The sequence below is a fragment of the Mastomys coucha genome, unplaced genomic scaffold (genome assembly GCF_008632895.1).
Source record: "Mastomys coucha isolate ucsf_1 unplaced genomic scaffold, UCSF_Mcou_1 pScaffold22, whole genome shotgun sequence".
In the NCBI taxonomy this organism is placed as follows: Eukaryota; Metazoa; Chordata; class Mammalia; order Rodentia; family Muridae; genus Mastomys; species Mastomys coucha.
Window position 1 is genome coordinate 186,882,751 of NW_022196905.1, and position 16,028 is coordinate 186,898,778.

Genomic DNA, 16,028 nt, shown 5'->3' on the forward strand with positions numbered 1-16,028 from the left:
AAAAAAACTACTTTAAAAAGCAATCAAGGATATAAATATAGATCCATAATTAAATGTATCCCTGTAATGGGGAAGGATATTGCCTGTAGTGATAGATGCATACATGATTTCAAAAGTGATCCAACTTAAATAAATTAAATGAAAGAGAAAAATATCAAGATACTTCACAGAAAACTGTAGAGCATGAAAAGGTGGTCTAGAAGACGACCCCAAGCCAGGCATGGTGGTATATTTCTTAAGTCAGAACTCCCTAGGGAGACTAGGCAAGAGGGTTGAGGCCAGCCTGGGCTATGTAGTAAGATCCTCTTTGTTAGATTGGTTGGTGGGTGGACGGATAGATAGATAGATAGATAGATAGATAGATAGATAGATAGATAGGATAGGATAGATAGGATAGACAAGCCTAAGCAATATTCCTTAAGTAATTTAGTTTGTCACTTGGCTTATCTATATATGAATTTTGTTTTGGCTTTTTTGAGACAGGGTTTCTCTGTATAGCCCTGGCTGTCCTGGAACTCACTCTGTAGACCAGGCTGGCCTCGAACTCCGAAATCCACCTGCCTCTGCCTCCCAAGTGCTGGAATTAAAGGCATGCACCACCACACCTGGCTATATATGAATTTAATGAATAGGGAAATCATTATGAACAGATAGTTGAACCAATGCCACTGTGTTTGGGATGTTCTGTTGTGGGTGGTACATGTATGAAAGCGTGACCTAGAACCACTGTTACTCTTACTGGATAAAAATAGTAGCGTATTATATTTCATTTTAAATGTGTTGTGTGTTCAGTTCTTCCTCTGAAAACTGTAGGAGGGATTGGCAGAAAGCCTGAGTACAGGAATACTCAACTTGACTCCAGTATTTTACAAAATAAATCAAGTTTTTAAAAAGACATCTCCGCTTTGTGTTGTAGTTACACCCTGGGTTCTTCCTCCCAGCCTCATGTTCCCAGAAACAAGACTCAGACTCAAAATATATTTACAAATACCTTAGCCTTATAGCTAGGCTCTACCTTGCCTAGATCATAGCCAAAATAACCCAATTATTTTAGTCAACATTTTGCCCCGTGGCTGGTTGGTTACCTGTGCTCAGGTACCATGCATCCAGCTCCTCATATCTTTCTGGGCAGAACTCCCACCTCTGGCTCTGTCCCCAGATTTTTTTCTCCTCCTAGATGTCCCACCTCTATTTCTTGCCTAAGCCATAGGCCATAGGCCATAGGCTTTTTAATTGATGGGTGATGCATCCATACAATGCACAAGATACTCAAGGAAATTAACTTGGTAATCTACAGGATCAGGAACTTTAATGGTCTAAGGTATTTTTATAGTTGGTTGACTGGAAAAGCCCCAAAGTAGTGGGTGGCAGTAATGGATTCTCTGTGGAGACACTTGTATCTTTGTGCAGAGGATCCCAGAATCACCTAAGTAGTCCCCTGGGTTATTGAGATGGGCCACAGATGTGGGAGAGTCTCTGTGGAGACACTTGTATCTTTGTGCAGAGGATCCCAGAATCACCTAAGTAGTCCCCTGGGTTATTGAGATGGGCCACAGATGTGGGAGCAGCCCCTGCCTCCCCTCACCCTGACGACTCCCATCTGTATGATGGCCAGTGCTTCCTTTTCTCTAGGGCACAACCCCAGTGTTCTTTGGTTCCTAGGCTATGGCTTAAACAAATCTAGCTTTAGGTGGCTTGCCAGCCCAGGGTTAGAGCTTGCCAGCCCGGGTTAGGGAGCATGGCTTCAGTGACTCTGGAGTGGCAGACTGAAAGAGCAGCAAATGGCCTAGCTGCCCGGCTCTTGTTCCTCCTGGGGCCTGAGCTCTGCCCAGCTAGTACAAGACAAAAGGGGCACTTTCAGCCTTGTAAATAGCTTCTTGTGTCAGGGGAGGAGGTGGGGCAGGGAATGGCAGCACCGCGCCAGCTTGGCTTGCTGCATTAAGGAAAGATGTCAGGACTTCTCAATTTGCTGCTGTCGGGCAAGCGTGCAATTTGTGTGGGTTTGTTTGAGGTCTGCATTCCTAGTGGAACATTCCATCCGACTGCTGTTACTCGGCTTAATGGAAGCTCGAGGAACGTCAGAAGGAGAAAAACACCTAGATCGCAAGGAGAGAATAAAATGCTGCTGTAAGTAAAAGAATATTTATTACTTTGCAGAACTCAAGGAGTCACGTGTGAGTGCGTGCATGCGTGCGTGTGTCCATCTTCCTGTGTCCTTAGGGAGAACAGTGCCCTTGTGGATCACCTCTGGCTTCGAGCTACTTGTTTGTTTTATAATGCAAACGCAGTGGTAAGAGGTGAACCTTTGTGTACAGTGGGCACTGAATCCATACGTGCAGGGGTCAGGAAGACAGGATCAGTGGTAGCATTTATGTAAGACAAGGGTTCAAATGGATTTCAGGTTTGGGTCTACTATCACCAAGCAGTATATTGCTGGAAGGAAGGAGGCTTGTGGTTCATGTGGAGCTCTCTGTGTATATGTTCTCAGCAAGCAGGTCAGGGGATAGCCAAGAGGACGAGTGTCTCATGTAAATTGGGTTTAGGGTCTGGTTAGAGTCTTGCTCTGACAGACACCTCTGAGCTTTTCTGGTTCTGTCTGGTTTTCTTTATGGTCCTTTTACTATTGTGTTGTTCTAGGGAGATGCAGGACGTGAAAACTCCCTGAAGCACTAAGTAAGCCTAGTTAAATGGTGATCCGATCAAGCTTGAGCAGAGGGTCCCAGCATTCCTGGGTTTTGACATTCATGCTGTTGCATCATTCTCCCTTGTTGGCTGTTTCTGCCCACGCGTGCATGCCCAGCGGCATCCTCTGTTCTTGTTCTTTGCTGAGCTGGGGGCACTCTCCTTCACTGCTGTCACTTTCCCATCATCCTGTGGTTTCTGACTCTAGTGTTAGAGGGTTTCAGACAGGCCAGCTGAGAAAACATGTCTGAGTTTGTATTTCTGTATGCTGCGTGTATGTGGTTCCCACAGACCAGAGGAAGGTGAAATCCCCTGGAGCTGGAGACACAGGTGGTCCTAAGCTGCCCAGCGTGGCTGCTGGGAAACTGAACTTCGGTCCTCTAGAAGAGCAGCAAATGCTGAGCCATCTCTCCAGCCCTCTAGACACATTCTGCAAGCAGGGGAGGAAAGGTGCCCAGGAGTGGCCTGTGGCAGAAGGAGCTAGCTGCCTCCAAGCCTCTATGTTCTACACGGAGACACACGTGGAACGTTAAGCCTTTAAGCCAACTGAATCACTTTATTAGCAGATAACAGCGTGATGCATGTGCCCGAGCTACAAGTTCTTCTAGATGTAGATATAGAAATTTGCTTTTGAAAAAAAAAATCCCAGAAAATTCCCAACAGAGCACCATTGACTGAAGAATACGTGTGTCTCTTCATTTTAATGATTTATTAGCAAGGACTCAAAGACCTTCAGGACTTGATCTTAAGTATGGCCTCTCTCTTCACAGAGTACAAAATGGCTGTTTAGAGGGTCTCATTTTGTTTGACTGTAAACCTACCTAGAGGTTTTTTTAAATATCTAATTACCTTTTCCTTAACAACATTCAAGTAGAAGAGAATAAGGTTTATAATGAGATCACTGCTAAATAATTGTTCTTGACATGACTAAATGATGTATTCTCTTCTTCATGCATAAGCCTTACCAGTTCACCCAGTATAGTTGCTCTGCAGATTGGTAGCTGGCTCCTAGCATGGATTAAATGGCTATCGCTTGTCCTTACCACCCACTAAACGTAAGGATTTCGCTGGATTTAAATGCTTAGCATTACAGATTAGCATCTAATAACATGTTCTCGCATGCATGCTATAAATATATGATTCTCAGACGGTTTTAAAAACATTTTTCTTCCTAGCCTTATTAAACTTTCTTTGCATAACACACTTTACATCTTAGCTGCCACTGCTTAAAATAGATAAGTTAATCCCCTGTGTGTGACTGATGGCTTAGGTGGTTTGATAGTCTCACCCAAGGATGTAATGCTGCTGTAGTCCATTCCTATAAATCTACACAATCTAGATGTTGTGGAAATGACTCCCCGGACACTCAGGAAAGAAGGGGTCATGGTGTGTGTGCAAGGGTGGATAATCCCTCTTCAGACTCAGAATGATGAAGGATAGCGCAGACAAGTGGATCAGAATGATTGGAGGGCAAGGTAAATTTGCATGTTGGATCTTGAAGATGGCACACATGCCCAGTTGTAATACTATTTGTGAAGTCTCAGTGGCCAGTGCCAATAGGTCCTGGGCCTGATTTTATTTGCTTATCCTTGAAAGTCTCAATTTCAAGGCTTCTGTTTCTCAGAAGCGTGTTCCTGATGCTTAGTAGGCTTGCTCATTTCATTTCATTCCTCTTTAGGTGGTTAACCCATTGACAAGATGGCTTGATCTTTCACACTGCTTGGTACACCCTAGGCACTCAGCTATGCAGGATGATAGGAAGAGCTCAGTGCCTACGAATACACCTAGAACAAATGCACTGTGGTATCTTTCTTTCCAAGTTGTCTTGTGGCCGTTAGCTCTCCCACCTGATATATCCTACCCTTCATTTCAATGGTTGAAAAAAAAAAAAAAACTACCCATTGTTTCTTCTTATTGGAAGCTGAGCAAAATGAAAACAGTGTCTGTTTGAAGAACTGCCCCTGGCAGCAACACTCACTGATGCTGGTCCCTGCCCATGGGTGGAGCAGTGGGGTGACTCTACTCTCAGCTGCTCATTGGCCCATCCTCCACCCTCTGTTCCCCTAAGAAGTCAAGTATGGATTGTGTCTGCTAGTTACCTTTAGCCCAGTGGGCAGCAGTGTAGGACTCGGCATGTGATGAATGCCCTGAAAGACCTTGGCAGGCCTGGTAAGCACCGCGGAGCTGCCCTGGCCCCCACCCCACCCCCATCCTCACTGCCCTTTTCTGATTCTGCTGCGGTGTGTCACCTAGCAGTCAGCTGTCCGGTGGTGGCACAGATGGTGAGTGCTTTTGTAGGCACGAGCACTTTCTTTCTAGAATTAAAATCTGAAGAGACTTGCTTATCTGTTCTTTATCTATTAGCGTTAACTTTGAGATTCTCTGTGTGTGTGTGTGTGTGTGTGTGTGTGTACATGTACACCCATGAGCGTGTGTATGCTTACTCTTAATTTGAGCTGTAGCACAAACTTGAACAAAGTTGAGCGAATCTATTGGTATGTTGGGTCCTGTCATATGGTTGGTTAGGATAAGCAGCTTGCTAGTCTGGTATTCTTCAGGGGAAAATTGTATAATAGTATGAATTTGATCTAAAAGGATAATTCCTATATTTCAAAAAAGTAACTTTCAGTCCTGTGACCTCACCTTCAAAGGAATGTATGCTGTCTGAGCTTGGAGTAGCTGGGCAAGTGCTTATTGCATTGCTGTGGAGTTTAGTGCAGTCTCTGGGCTCTTTCCTATTTCTTCCTTTGCTGGGAGCTAGCCTTGAGGGCAATTATTCACCAATAAGCTTGTCAATTAGAACTGATCTTACTCTCTCTCCATTGCACACTTAATTATTTTAGACTAGTCTCTATATAAATCGCTTATAAGATACAATTTAGGGCTTTGATATATATTAATATTTACCTAGTTTTCTTCTATGTATCCTGCTTTCTTATTTTGGATCTGTAAACTATAGGTAAGCATTTTTACTATCATGGTAACCTAGTATTCTAAGCTCAGGACTAATCAGAGAGCTGTGGTAGGTAGGGGAAAGGATGACAATGTGTAACATTGCTCGAACAATTTCGTGTGTGTGGCACTGTCCTTGGCTGTTGAGGGAAGCCTTTTGTAGTGCTGAACACTCACTGGAATGGGTACTGTCTTCGTTTCCGTGTACAGAGACACAGACCAACATTCAGTAAGGCAGTGTAAGCTATCACACTGCCAGTAAGGCATAAAGGCAGCCCCTGGTTCCAGAGTGTAGTCTTCAATCATACCTTCTTACAAATGCAGCTCCTGACCCCTCTTCTGGCGTTTGTTTTAAGTTCTCACTGAATGCACACCAGTTTATTCTTTTCACTTTAGTTATAATATCTTGGTAAATAGAAAAGAAGGTAATCTAATTAGAACAGCCAATCGTGGGATCTCCTGACATGTATAGCCACTCCTGTTGGGAAGCTGAGAGATGTGTTGAAATTTAGGCTGGTCTGTTTTACCAGTTGGGAAACTTGTTCTGGAACCTTGGCAGATGCAGCACCTGATGGCCCTTAGGTAGTTTGGGCTTGTTCATGCTTCTGCACTCGTATTATCCCTGTTAGCCTTGATAATGACAGTTGAGTGTGTTTGATTAGGTGGAAGAGGACAATGGTATAATTTCTTTTTATGAATATATGAATATCTTATGGCAAGAATTCTTTGGGTAAAATCTTCTTAATGTGGTTTAATAAAAACTTTTTTTTTTTACACAATATAATGGATAAGTGGAACAAAACTAAACAATTAAAATGTTACCAGAAAAGTGAAAGGTTTTCTGAGGGGGAAAGACCTGGACTATTTGACTGGGGGTTAATGTCTTGATTGGTCAGCTAGCCATAGTACTAGTGAGTGGCCTAGGTGAGTTTTAGAGAAGTGTTCTGCCACCTGAATGAACAGGGCACCTTTCTCTTCTAACAGAATTCTGCATAGAGAGCCACCAACACAGAACCATGGAAGTCCATGAGTTGTTCCGGTATTTTCGAATGCCAGAGCTGATTGACGTCCGGCAGTATGTGCGTACGCTTCCCACCAACACCCTCATGGGCTTCGGGGCTTTTGCAGCCCTCACTACCTTCTGGTATGCCACCAGGCCTAAGGCCCTGAAGCCACCATGTGACCTCTCCATGCAGTCAGTGGAAGTAGCGGTAAGTGCTCCCCACCCCACGCCTGCCTTGTGAGCTTTCTCTTCATGTTCCCTGGTTAGTTTAACCTTATTGATTGGTTTTTGAGGACAATTTATAAAGAGAAGGTGTTGTTGGTAGGTAGTAAACACATGTGGACGCCAAGTTACAGGACACAGGGACAGATAAGGTGAGATAGGTTAAGTGTCTCTTCACAGTTACACTGAAGACTGCTCCTGCAATCACACTGAGCCTCCCCTGTGCTAGGCTCCCTGTGGGAATAAAAAAATTCCACCAGGAGAAAAAGAGAACACAGAGCCTGGTCCAGCAGGGAGGAGTCACCAGATGTTACGGGGAATTATTTTTGTGGCACATGTGATCTGTAGAATTCTTTCTCAAACTATTAAAAGGGACTCTGGTTTCACCCAGTGTAAGGCTATAGCTGGCATTTAACAGAGTATCATGGCCACAGCGTGTGGGCTAGGGCACGAGGAAAAACAGTTAAGGCTTCTGTGCTCAGTCGTTAGTGCCATGTCGTCTGTGGCCATGCACTTGAAAGCGCACCGTATGTGACTAGGGACAGTGGGTGGGACGGCACAAGAAGCTTCGAGACCCCCTGTGAGTATTCTTCCTCAGCACTCCTATGTCCTCTTCCTTTCCTTCTTAGTCTCTTTCCAAAGTTCACAAACAAACAGATGGGGCTAGAGAGATGGCTCAGCAGTTAAGAGGGCTGGTCACTCTTCCTGAGGTCCCTGAGTTCAGTTCCCAGCAACCACACGGGTAGCTTACAGTCATCTATAATGGGGTCTAATGCCCTCTTCTAGCATGCAGGTGTACATGCAGATAGAGCACTCATATATACTAAATAAATAAACAGATCTTTAAAAAACAATAAAAACAGACCCATAGCATTGAAAGCCCTTCACCTGCCCCTGTTCCACAGTTGCTTTCTTGCCTCTGCTCTGGTCAGAATTCACCTTCAGTATTACTTCCCACCCAGAAGAGGGATGTGAAGCACAGACCTCCTTTATTTGCTGCTTTTAGATGGGGAGGTTAAAGGTCTCCCAGCTTCTCTCCAGATCAGTTGCTGTAGCAGACGCGTGTAGCCGTCCACAGAGAGCCCTGGCTACGGTAATAACTTTGAGCCGCTACTGGGCTTTTAGTACTTTGGTTTTTTGGTTTTTTGGTTTTTTTTTTTTAAACAAGTTCTTGGATTTGCTAATATGAAATTCTTAAAATATACCCAATGTGTGAGTAATTTGTGGCAGATTTAGGCTGGGACAGTCTGCTTGAGAAAGCTGGGCGGACGCTCTGCTTCATTCCCACTGGGAAGGCAGTAGCCTCCTGCCTAGCTTGCCACACACCACCAAGGAGGATTTCAGTTTTTTCTTGAGTTAGCATGATTCTGTGGAATTCCCTTTCTTCTGCATAGCACCTGGTGTTTCAAGTAACACTGTTGTCACTATTAAAGAGCAGGTGACAAGCACAAAATGTAGACACTAATAATTCAGCAGTAACTGTGAGAAATGCCCAGTTCTCACTAGATGAGATGTTGTGGGGATGTGTGCAAAAAGATTTATTTATGCTTCTGTTATGTGTAATGAGTGTCTCTGTGTGTGTATATATATATATACATATATATACACACACATACACACACATGTACAATGTTGCATGCAGATGTTCTCAAAGGCCAAAAGATGATGTCATCACATCTGAGAGTCAAGTTGCAGATGGTTGTGAGCTGCCACGTGGGTGTGGGAACTGAACTTGAGTCCCCTACAAGAACAGAAAATGTTCTTAACCGCTGATCCACCTCTTCAGCACCCAGTGTGTGTGTATTTTGAGTTCCATCTTAGCAAGAAGTAGTTGCTTCTTATTAAAATAATTACATAAGTTCCCTGAAAACAGTTTAAAATTACAGGTAAACAGAACACTGAAATAATCTTACTGTTCAGTATAGAGGAGTTCTGATTTTTTCTCTTTGTTTATAATAGATTCACATCTGAGTTTCAGAACGGAGATCTTATGAGTAGATCTATGAAAGAACTTGCTTTGCCTTTTTAAAAACTGAAATAGGAAATTTTAAGTTTAAACAGACTTGGAGTCTGGGACCCCAGTAGTTGTAGACACATTGTTACACTAAACATTGTTCTGTTGGCTGTTGTTTCCTAAGGTGCGCTGACACCTGGCGACAGTTTGGGTGCTGACTATCAGTGGTGTTGTGCTCTTCCACTTTGAAAGCAAGTGAGTACCGCTTGCTGGGGACCTGCCATTCGGTCTTGCTCCTCCCAGCTCATTTGCTCCATCCTATCAGCTTCACATAGATGCTAAGATGGAGGAGTCCACACTCTGGTACGGTTGCTGCTCATCCCCGTCCACTGTCTCCTAGCTCTGACTGTACAGCACCAATATAGGGTTTCTGTATAAGTTACAACTTAAAATTTTCTATGACCACTCAGGGTGACAGAGAGGATGCGAGTGTACCTACTGTGGACCCGTCAGGAAAGGCAGTACAGCCCTGGCAAGTGGTTGTACTGGATGGCTTAATCAGGCTCTATTTCAAGAGCCCTGTCCCCAAATGTGTGGTTTGCAGCTCACCCAAGAGCCTTGGTGACCTCAAAGCCAACCTCTCCCTTGGGGCCAGGAGGAACACCCACCCACCTGTTGCAGATTGCTACTTCTGCTGTCCAGTTACTGTGAACAGACATAAAAAAAAAAAAGTTTTGTGACAGTGAGTTGTTTTAAACTACTTTCCTACTTGATATACAAGATCTCTTATTTTCCTCACCCGTCCTTGCTAAGTTTGAGTTCCCTTTTGCCAGTAATATGGGAAATGGCTTTTTAGAAGGAACCAGCTTCCTAAGTTCTGAGGAGAACTGGCTTTTGTCTGACCATCACTTTGAAGACATGAAGTTGCTTCTGGACCTGACAAGAAGGACCTGGAAGATAGAGACATGACCGGCCTGATATCTCTTTTAACCTCAACATGTTATATCTGAAAAACATGAGGAGCATCCCTGTCAAGCCCTGCTTAGAAGACACCCATCAGCCTGGCCTGTGATGTGTTCAGTGTTGTTGCTTGGGTTAAACCGAGGGCCCTGGGGAGGAGAGTGGATTACTATGTGAAGGAAGGTTGGGTGGCTCCAGGTGAATCTGAAGGACCAGTGACTGGGGCCCTGGGACTCAGGTGGAGGTGCTTGTGGAAATGAATATGTTAGGCCTGTGTGTTTAGCACTCAAGAGGCTGAGATAGGAGAATCACAAGTCTGAGGGTAGCCTGGGCTACAAAGCGAGATCCTGAAAACAAACTAAGAACCAAAAAAAAAAAAAAAAAAAAAACAAAAAAAAAAAAAAAAAAAAAATCAATGGTGGCTAGATTCTGAGGATGCAGATTGAGAAATTTAAGAATCCAGAGCTGGGCTGGGCAGTGGTGGCACACACCTTTAATCCCAGCACTTGGGAGGCAGAGGCAGCTGGATTTCTGAGTTCGAGGCCAGCCTGATATACAGAGTGAGTTCCAGAACAGCCAGAACTATACAGAGAAACCCTGTCTCGAAAAACCAAAAAAAATAAAAAAAAAAAAGAATCCAGAGCTGGTTGTGTGTGTAAGAGAGTGAAGGAAGGAAGACATGGAGTTGTGCAACACCAGTGCTTCTGTCTGTCTGTCCTGAACCTATCCTTGACCCAGATTGGACACAGATGTGGCTGAAGGGAAAGTTGGCCCACCTGTGAGGCTCGAAGGATTGGAGACATAACCTGCTGCAAGTTTGCTGAGAGAGCTCTGTGGGAGCCACTGAGTCACTGCAGTGGGCAGTGGGAAGAGAGGCGTGGCGCTCGTACTGAGTGCATTGCCTGTGACTTAGGTGAGGGAGCCTATGACTACCACTTGGCATAAAGCACTTCAGGGGAAACTCGCCTTTGTGTTTTCTCCAGTTACTGAAATGAATAAATTGGAACAAATAAAATGTTATGCTTTTAGGTCTTTAGTCTTTCTAAAACAGTTTTTAGACCATCAGAACTTACAGTGGAATTTGCTCCTGGTGACTGAACCACAGGCCATAGCAGATTCAGGGTCTAAGCTGGCTACTAGGTATGGGGTCAGGTTTGGATTCAAAGCCAGCTCCTTGGGTATAACACAAGTTGGATGACTTAGCTCCGAGATAAATGATACAAAATTTGGGTTGCATGCTAGCTGCATGAGGGGTCAAAACTTATACATTCATTTGTTGGGCTGTGTGTGATTACTTCTTAGCATGTTAATCATATGTTCCAGAAAGTCTCATATAGCCTCCGCCACCCCCTGAATCCAGTTGTCAGACCTGCATTCATTCAGCAAGTACTTAAGCTTCTACCACACGATGTACACCGTATCAGGGCAGGACAGGCTTCTATCCGGGTGAAGCCTTTGTCTAGTAGGAGGAAATGCTCAGGGTCCTCGGTCTGTGGCAGAGGTCAAGTACCATTGTTAAAGTAAGAGCTCCTGTACACACTACAACTAGGAACAGCTGACCTGGTCCATATTTAGACATATCCATGGAACATGTTACACAGTGAGATTTCTCCACATACTCAGTCTTTACTCATGTATGTGTGTAAAGGCCCACTTACAAACTGGCACCAGCAATTTCTCCAGCACAAGAGAGCAGGTCATGGACTTGTACATTTTTATGAAAACATACTTAACACCACACTGGCGGCAATAAAACGAGTCCAGACCTGTGAAGGTAACGATGGCAAAATTCCAAAAACTGGCCATGCCCGTTTGAACTGGAAAGCCTGTGACAAGCTCTGGCTGAGGGAGCTCTGGCCGAGGGGGACAGCATCAAATATTGCTGGGAGGCAGGCAGCCAGGATCAGATGTGAGCGGAAGCTGCTGTGGATAGAGATGGGGGTTGGATGGTGGTGTCTCTGGCTATCTCTGACAAGCCTGAAGGTCTGTGGAAATGTCAGAGCCACTTAGTTGTAAGATGAGGACAAGTGATTTTTAACTGGAGGGGAAGGAGCAGTTGAGTACCGAGCGAAATGGAGCGGTATTAGAAACCATGGTATCATGTGGTTATTTCTACAGCTATTGATAAATATGATATAAACATATTCATATGCAGTCATTTGTAGATGTAAACTAATTCTCACCTCTGTGGAGTGTTGGGACAGAGAGCAAGTTAGTGGACATGTCCAGGACTGGAGGCTTCAGAAGAACCCCTTGGTACGATGTGGCACTGGCTTTCTCTCTGTCACTGTCTTCAAGCCCTGTTCTCAGGCAGCCACTTTCATTGACTTACCACTTGTCACTGCAGGGTCCTGCTTACACTTTCCTATGGCTTGTTCTTTCCTGGTCTTGATTGCAAAATAATTTTACAAGTGGTCGAATAAAGATGAGCCAAGATTTGCCCTCACACCAACCCAGAGAATTTCTGAACACATCTTCCTGAAGGGTGTTTCGGCATGTGGTAGTGTCTTCGGCAAGCAGGCAGTCTTCATGAGACAGTATGGCTAAGGGAAAGGAAGCATACGTAGGGTGCTTCTGATCACAGAGATGCTTCTGGAGTATGCAGACATCAGTATTTCCATGCTTTTAGGTAACTCTAGCACCTTTCTCAAATCTTAACAGGGTTCTTAATAAGTTAAGAAAACCTTCCTGAATACTCTTTTCTCATACCCATCCTACTGGAGCCTGAGGTGACCGTGTTTGTTTGTATGAGCAAGCAGTCCACTGACTTCAGAATGCATGCAGCAGACGCCTGGGGCTTTGATTTAGGAGGAAGGAGGAAGGATCAAGCTGGTAATGGGCAGTGACAGTGGGCTGGGGGCTCTGGATGAAGGTGGGGATGCCTGGGAACTCAGGGCAGATCTCCTGATCTGCACACCAGCACTAGGCTGCAGAGAGATTAGGCAAATGTCTTAGGGAAGAAAGCAGTTGATTATTAGTGTTCAAAAAAACTACATGTTAGGGTTGGAAAGATGGCCCAGTGATTAAGAGTGTTTGCTGTTCTTACAGAGGAATGGGTTTCAGTTCCCAGCATCTATATGGTGGTTCACAGCCATTTATAGATACACTCATACACATAAAAATAAATAAGCCCAAAATAACAATGTATATAAAATATATACATCTGTATGTATATATTATATATGTATATTATGTGTATGTATATATTATATGTATGTATGTATGTATGTATGTATGTATGTATAAATTATATGTATCCTTGCATGTGGCAGTGTTGCTGAGTTCTCCCTAACGAAGATAAGTGAGAGTTAATTGCACCAGAATATGATAAGGTGGGTCTGAAACTGTGTGATTTTGTACAAAATGATGCCACCTGCTATAGGTTTTATTAGACAAGAGACATATGAAGTGGCAGAAATAATTTCTATAATGTTTAAGTTTTAAAATAACACACACCCCACCAACAAGACTAACAGGTGCCAAATGAAAAGGTGACACTTGTCACCATTCTGTGCTTCCTGACAAAAATTCCTAGTGCACACCGACATCAGAGTAGTGGAGTCACATGGATAGGATTTGGCACTGTAGTCCAGTTTGGACTGGCAGAGGTGAAGCCGAGTGCCTTGTGTGCTCTGCATGGCTAGGCAGAGTTGTTCTTTTGCCAGAGCAATGTGTGCTGAGTTTTCTTGTGGTAATATTTGTTCATGTGCTGTCTCCACCCCCAATTTCTCCTAAATGTATCCTTTGACTGGTATAGTGGGCTGCTCAGGAAATTACCAAGTAGAGAATTAACTAGGTCTGAAAAGCACCCAGAACTTCGAGGATTAGAGGGTGGTGTTTGTCTGGACCCTCTCTGCTCAAGCATGAAGGGAACAATGTGGCCAGGTCTGGAGGAGCCTGCTTGCAGAACCCTCCACGGGGCTAGCATCCCAGGAAGGGAGAAAAGAGAGCATCAGCAAGCCCGTCCTTACAGAGAGGTGGCGGCCTGTGAGAGGCTACATCTGTACCCCTCAGCTAGTGGGAATCAAGCAGTGACCATGGGTGACACTTCTGACCCACACTGGCCTCTAGGAGTAAAGATCAAGGGCTGTTTTCTAGTTAAACAGTAAGCCTGACTCTGGCCCTGCAGCTCTGTCCCTCACCTGGTGAGACAGTTTAGGGATGTTGTTGAAATACTTTGTCCATTATCGGCCAGAGGTCACTGGAGTGTGGGGTTCCTCCCACAGCTGGCCTTAAGAGACCTCATGAGTGTCAAGACTAATGTTGCTAAAAAGCAGTTGTAATCCTGAAAAGTAATACATGTTCATGAGCTGGGCAGAGAAGCCACATGTCATGTGCAAATGTCAGGTGTAATGCTCGGAGGAGAGGACCCCATGGAAGGGAGCAGAGGTGCAGCCCTACACAGCCAGGACTTGCTCCCATTCACTGTCATTCTCGTGGGCTGGATTGAGCATTAAAATCCAAGCCTTTGGTAGTCTTCTGAGAAGTTACTCGGCTCCCTTACCCTTCCTTCTCCTTTTCTCTCGTCTCTCTGGTTTCCCTCTCTCCCTAGGTTACTCTTTATTTATGGTCCTGTAGATACATACCCATTTTATAGATTGAGATGAGTGAGGCCACAATGCAAAGTTGGAGCATTTCTATTAATAAGAAATCCTCAGAGATATAACGTGTTATCCTTTACATCTCAGGGTTGGTCAGAAGAACACACTACTTTGGGGTGAGTGTGTCAACCTTGTCAAACACTTGTAAGAGCTCTAGTCTCCAGAACCCCCAAGACATAGATGTTCCCTGCTTTCCTGACCCTGCCTTCCCGCATTCCTGACCTCATGCGTGATTTGAGCTTTTACTTTCTAATTTAGCCTGATTCAACAGCAATTGTATTTACTAGTTCAGTGTGTGGGAGACTCATCTCAAAGGGACCTCACCCCACACACACCCCTTAGATGCGGAGAATCTCCTGTAACAAAGGCCTTGCTGTACTGCTTTCCATTCACTCTCTTTTGTTTTTAAACTTGGAAAGTCATATCCGTGTTGGAGCAGGCCCATAAGGCCCTGCTTTCCAGTCTTGATTGATTTGGCTCTGCGTAATGATCCCGCTCTTGAGCACAGCCAGTTTCTGCCTTCCAACAGACAGCAGGTTCTGTTAGAAGGGCCATACTTAAGACATTCCCCATTTCAGTAACAGCTTTTCCTAGAAATATCCACGTCGACATCAACTGGGACAATCCCGTAATTGAAGGCTCTGTGTCCTAGCACATATGGGCTCTGGCTGTTAGCCTCAGAGTGCTGTCCTTGCTGTGGGTTTGTATAAATGAGGTGAGGCATGCCCAGTGCTCACAGGTAGCATTTTTATTCAGTAAGAAAGGAACACTTCCACCTACCGAAGATGACCATCTTTTTCAGGGGATCCATAGAATGTATTGTAAAACTCAGAGCTTCCTGTTGTCTAGTCCCCCCCAACCCACATTTCACTGTCCTCTTCTCCAGGTCACAGCCCCTCCCTTACTGAAGTGGGGCCTCTGCTCAGCTTCACCTGTACCTTATGCTCCTCCTTTCTTCTTTGGCATCTCCTTACTGCCTCATTATCAAGCCTTGGCTAATTAGTTTAATTGCTAATAATTAGGGTAATATAAACACCTTATCCTTGGGTTATGTTGTCAAGAGGAAGGATGGCTTTATTAGGAGCTCAATCAGTGTCTTCCAATTTGCTCTGGTGGTCTTACCTCCATCTTCCCACGTCCTGAAGACTAAGTAACACTGAAAGCTTAGACGGATTTAGATTTATTTAGCTAAAAATTTGTTATCCGGTGACCCTCAAAAACAATGGTTCTTTACCTTCCTAATGCTACGACTCTCTGACACAGTTCCTTATGTTGTGATGACCCCCAAACTTAAAATCATTTCGTTGCTACTTCGTAACTCTGATTTTGCTACTGTTCTGAGTTGTATGTAACTATCTGACATGCAGGCTATCTGACATGCCACCCCCGTGAAAGGGTCGTGTGACCCCCAAAGGAGTCACAACCCACAGGTCCAGAACCTCTGCTCTAGAGCAGTTTTTAGAGAGTTGGAAAGTAGACGGAGTTCTCCTGACTTAATGGGCATACTCGTCACTAGCTAGCTAAACGCCTTCTTTCTCAGACATGTGATTCTCCATGCTTTAAATCTTACCCTCTCTTGTTAGATGGCAGATCTCATGTCGCTCGTGGCTCTTGTCCCCTCCCCACATAAACCCTTTTCTCTCTCGTCCCTTCC

The 16,028-nt window shown here is 44.5% G+C and overlaps 1 protein-coding gene across 5 annotated transcripts in view; it reads left to right on the forward strand.

Moving 5' to 3' along the window:
- Positions 1–16,028, forward strand: part of Acsl1 (acyl-CoA synthetase long chain family member 1) — a 66,483-nt gene that overhangs the window by 15,238 nt on the left and 35,217 nt on the right. For 2 of the 5 annotated variants that reach the window (XM_031339722.1, XM_031339721.1), the window contains exon 2: positions 6,619–6,845. In XM_031339722.1, the coding sequence (XP_031195582.1) occupies positions 6,651–6,845 (195 nt within the window). In that variant the 5' untranslated portion in view covers positions 6,619–6,650. The other 3 variants (XM_031339720.1, XM_031339719.1, XM_031339723.1) reach the window with 3 other exon arrangements.